At 51.2% G+C, this 5,132-nt stretch overlaps 1 protein-coding gene across 1 annotated transcript; it reads left to right on the forward strand.

Annotated features, from left to right (window-relative positions):
* Positions 1-374: 374 nt before the first annotated feature.
* LOC129384212 (uncharacterized) lies at positions 375-3,396 on the forward strand. The gene is made up of 2 exons (XM_055069434.2): positions 375-1,912; positions 2,921-3,396. Exons 1-2 carry the CDS (start codon positions 509-511, stop codon positions 3,227-3,229), a joined length of 1,713 nt encoding a protein of 570 aa, XP_054925409.2. The 5' UTR covers positions 375-508; the 3' UTR covers positions 3,230-3,396.
* The last annotated feature ends 1,736 nt before the right edge of the window (positions 3,397-5,132 follow it).

Raw genomic sequence — 5,132 nt, forward strand, 5'->3', positions numbered from 1 at the left:
TCGCTTGAAACTGGCTCCGGTGTTCTGAAGTCACACATGCATAACCTAGGTAAAACCTTATCTCGTGTAGTCTACCATATCCACGAGTTCATGCCCTTATAACACTATGCTGTGTACAAGCCGGCATACAAAAGAAGTCAAAACGAGCGAATAACTTCGTCACTTCTTATGCTCTTAATCGCTGTACGCCGCTTTGAACAATCATCCTCGCCGAGTAAAGCCGGAAAACTCGGTCGCGCACCTTTCGGGTAAAGCACGCCTTCGCGAATCTCGCCGAAATATTTCTTCTGCGCGCGTTGGGAGTGACGACAGTGCCACCGCACCTGCGTGACGTCACGTTGCTCACTCGTAGTGTCTCACGCCTGCAACAGACATATGCCGAAAGTCGTGCGCAACGCTCGGTTAGCGCCGTCGACTTTACCGATTCGTTGGGCAACGCCAGTCGAGCCTATTATTCAACGAGTGTGAACAGTTTCCCTAACCAGAACGTCTCGGGAACACCGCAGTGATGCTGAGTCTGCGCGCCAACCTAGGGGTGTCTTCTCTGGTCGAGCACCTGAAACACCTGATGGCGCACACCACGTGCGCCATCCGCGAATTGGACCTCACAAATTGCATTCTTGTCGAAACCAACGAATTGCCTCTGCACATCGCCAAATGTACGACCCTGCAATCATTGCGGTGCGTCGCCTGCCCGCTCAGGCCGAGCGCCCTGCTCGGTTTAATGCTGGAACGGCTTCACTATCTGGCGGAAGTTGAGTTCTCCCTCGTGGCTGATACGGACGTGCAGTCGGAAATAAGGCACGTGCAGCAGTGCGCCTCGGAAATGCCAGGTGCCCTGGCTCTCAATCTCCGCCGCATGTACGTCGAAGTGAGCGGCTACCTGAACTTCAAGCTCCTCTCGGCGGTCCTACGCTACTGCCCGAACCTGGACAAGCTGCATGTTCATCTCGTGCGCGGAGCCTTCTCGAACGCGCTCCTGGAGTGTAAGGTCATCCTCCAACAGTGCGTCAATTTGGAAAAATTCGCGTTCTCTTCCGAGGTGCCAGCCTCCATTCAGCGCCTGCCGTCGACACCGTTGGAATTCACGAGCTGCGCGGCCGTCTGCGCCAACGTCAGCTATCGGATGTCGACCAACTCGTGGAGCTGTGTTCGACTGCAGGACCTCGCTGTCAACTGCATTGATCCCCTCATTCTGCCGCAACAACTCGTCCTGGTTGCCGTCCACCACGGAGAAGGCACCACGGCGGAATGCATTCGCCTGGCCAGCCTTGGACACTTCTGGACGAACGTGCGCCAACTCTGTCTTGTGCTATTTCCGGCACAGCCCTCCAATGGTGTTTACGCGACGGCGGGCGCCGCGTACCGCGACAGTCTTCGCCACTTCATCTCCGTCCAGCTCCAGCAAGTCGTCGAGCTTAACATAAGCGCGTTCCACTTCGGCCCCGACCTCGACTTGACGGCACTGCTCCAGGACGGCTCGCTGGAGCATCTGCAATCCCTCTCGGCGACTCCTTGCGGGCTTCGCCGCCCGTCAGCTCTGCGCTGTCTGGCGCAGAACTGCACCAAATTCAAAGAACTGGACGTGCGCTTTGATAGGCGGGGCAGCTTCGATCGGTGCACCGTCTGCGAGGGTGAGTTCTACCTCGATCCCGAAGACATGCCGCAAATGCAAGACGGCACCCCCATGTTTCACAATGCGCTTGTCAGGCTGACTCTGAGTGACGTGCATGGCCGTATCTCCCTTTGGCTCATCGAGACCTGTCCTGCGCTTTCGGTGAGGTTGTCAGACTGCCCCAATCCGTCGCACCCAGACTACCCGTCTTTGGGTCAGCTGCTCGCCAGAAACAGCTCGCTGAGTTGTCTCGTGCTTCGTCATGATGCCCTGCCCTTCGGCGAGGCGTGCCTGATGGTGAGTCGGATTTGCGCTACGGGTTTCCCGTGCCACGAGCATATCGAAGGATAGTTCCGTATTCTAAACGTGTCGACGGCGCTGGTACTGAAATTTCCAATATACATGAAAAACGGTGGAGGGAGAGGTGGAACAGAGCACAGACAACCAATTCGCTTATTGAATGAAAATGCAGGAAGCCAATATGTATAGGTGAAGTAATCACTAACACCACGCGGAAATGCGGAAACATCTACAATAGCTTCGTCACCACTGTGACATGAGATGCGCACACTTTCCTTTCAAAAGCGAACAAAACGAAAAACAGATTCTGCGCGTAGCATGAACCAACCAATCCGCAACAAAACGCTTCTGCATTATATTCACTGCGGTTGAGTATCTTTATTGAGAAAAATGCTCCAGGTAAATATAATATTACGCTGGCCGACACTGTAGCCCTCTAACGGCAGAAGAAACGAGAGAAATACTGCTTGCCAGAGCTGTTTCGTTCAAAACAGGCCACCGATCGCAATCATAAGTTCCTGCAGTAACAGAAAACCGATTTGCTCCCTTGAAATTCTTTAGGATGTTTAGCACAATTTATGAAAGCTTAATTTCACTTGATAAGATTTACCTCACACAAGAAAATTAAAAGATTAGATAAGCGCAACTGAAATTGCTTCGCGAAGGCGTCCAAGGATCTGCCCTCCCCTGATACACTCAGTTGCATGGTTCCTTGAGCTGAAACAGCGCAACATAACACGACAGGAAAGAGGGACAGACACACGTCCTGTTATTTCGTAATATTTCTTCTCAGGTCATGAGCTAACCAGCCCAAGTGCGTGCACTGTGAAATAATGTGCAGCCTTAAAGAAAGGATTAAGAATGTGTCTGTAACTCATACCCTCACATCATTCTTTCGGCGTAAGAGGGCGAGTTAAAGACACATTCACGCCCTTATTAAAATTTCGGAGGTGTGAATAGCTTAAGAATATAACGTGATGTTCTGCGGGCATCGTGTCGTTCCAGGAAAACATCTCCCGCATCGCCAGCCTGCAGTACCTCTGCCTTCTGTCGGCGGCGCCATTACAGGACAATGTCGCCACGGTGTCCCTGCTGGCCTTCACTGCCAGTCTGAAGCCTCACATAAAGTGTGTACACGTTCACTACAGAAACTCCACCCGCGCCACCGAGAAGCGGATCACGTGGATGAAGCGGGCTGGCGCTACAAGCGGTGGCGTCCTGGTTCGAGACGGTCCCTGCTTCCTCTGTTGTTCGACCGCTACGTTCATAGGACTCGCCAAGCCGCTGAATCGTGATTTCAAACAGATAATGTAGCTGAATTAAGGAACGGCCGAGACGTAATAGTGTGTCATAGATACGCATAAAGTGCTGCCTACAATAATGGAACTTATCATTTGCTTTTTTCATTGCTATCTTCGAATATGTATGTCTTATCCCTTGTTCATTTTATCGTTTGCTCTTTTTCATTCGTATCTTCGAATACGTATGAACTCGCGCAGAAGGCGCCCTGCAACACTTTTTGAGCCCGCTAAATAAATCGCGCTAGAAGCGAGACAATGCTTCCGGAACGCATGGGCCAAGTATTGCTCGCTTTCATGCAGCAGGGAACGTACAATGTGGCGTGACAGCGTTCCCAGGTGACGCTGCGGCAACGCCGGTCGACATAAAACCCCTCAATATCCAAAAGTAGCGCTAACGACTTTCCTCCTCCTCCGCTGCATTCCCGCGCTCGGCGCGGCCTCGACAGTGGCGCCGCCTATGCTGGCCCTGCTGTAGAAGACGGCTAACGCGCTACAAGAGGAAATCCGCGGAAAAGTTATTTCGAGCCCTGCGAAGCACTTTTCGAGGCGACGTTTTGCTTCGCCAAACGGTAACTGGCCTTAAGAATATGTTGCAACTGCAAAAATATGAGAAAAGGACTGTTATTTACGGCACAAAGCGCCCGCACGTTGAGAGTTCGTGTCGATTAAACACAACGCTTGCATGCGGTGTGCTCAAACACGCGCGTAATTACCTCAGTTCCACGTTTCGACTGCGTGAAAGTATGTGTACGTGGTTTAATTCGCAAGTTCATTTACGTAAATGCCGGATACCTTTGTACAGGCGGCGCGTGAGAGATTCCAAATGCCTCGGACCACCAATGCCTAGTAATATGGCCGTTTATGCTCCACGCCTTTTACAGATGTGTGCAGCTCATGCACGGATTGTGGCGGCCATGAGAAACGTTTTCACACGTAGACATCATTCATAACTTGAACAACATACCAGCATATGGAATCGTCTTTTATTTATTTATTACAGTGCAAGTGGCTGGGATTAGATACCAAGAACGAACTTGATGGGACAACGGAACAAAGGTTCCGAAAATAATTATTCCTCCCTCATTAGCACCTGTAACACTTTTATTGCACTGCTCATTTTATATCTGTATACTACGTGCGTCTGTATTCTTTTGCGCTGTAAGTTTTCGCAGAGAAGCAGTGTTACTCTATCTGGAACACTCAAGGCACACAAGACAGACAATAAACTTATTCTGTGGTTTTACGTACATGAACCACGATATTTTTATAAGCACGCCGTAATGGGGGACTCCGGTTTAATTTTGACCAGCTGGGGTTCTTTAGTGTGTCCGCAATAGATGGGACACAGGCTTATTTGCATATCTCCCACATCAGAATGCGACCGCGGTGGCCGCGATTCGAACCCGCGACCTCCCGCCATCAATCCGTCTGCGCGTACTTTCGTCGCACAGCGCCAGCAATGGCGGTCGGAGGGCGTTGGAAAGAAAAGATATACAAAAGAGCAACGCGTTCTTCCACGTGACACGGATTGGCCAATGGGGCAGCGGAGGAGGTTGAGGCGACAGGAGCTGTGGAGGAGGAAACGCCGGGGAGAGCGTGGTGGCGAAAAGATCTAAGAATGGCGCTACTCTTGGAAAATTTAGGTTCTTTAGGTCAACAGAGCCCTCCGTGGAGCGCCTCTGGGTTTCCTGTAGCAGAAAAACTCAAAACACGGCCTCCGAGATCGAGCGGCAAATGTCGGAGGTGATGTGCGAAGCCCTGGTGGTGAATGCAGTAGAGAAGGAAGAAAAGTTGTGTGACCAGTGCCAACACTGCGCTGTGTACTCGGTCAAAGACCAGGGTTGGTCGAGTATGTTTTTATCCATTTCTGAGACATGCACGTTCCTTTCCAGGGATGTTCTTCAAAGGACACTTAA

This window comes from Dermacentor andersoni, chromosome 8 (assembly GCF_023375885.2).
Source record: "Dermacentor andersoni chromosome 8, qqDerAnde1_hic_scaffold, whole genome shotgun sequence".
Lineage (NCBI taxonomy): Eukaryota > Metazoa > Arthropoda > Arachnida > Ixodida > Ixodidae > Dermacentor > Dermacentor andersoni.

Excerpts from the sequence above, each read along its gene's own strand:
- LOC129384212 (XM_055069434.2), top strand. The coding sequence starts at position 509 with ATGCTGAGTCTGCGCGCCAACCTAGGGGTGTCTTCTCTGGTCGAGCAC. Across the intron at positions 1,913-2,920 it reads TCGGCGAGGCGTGCCTGATG|GAAAACATCTCCCGCATCGC; the intron begins GTGAGTCGGATT and ends GTGTCGTTCCAG.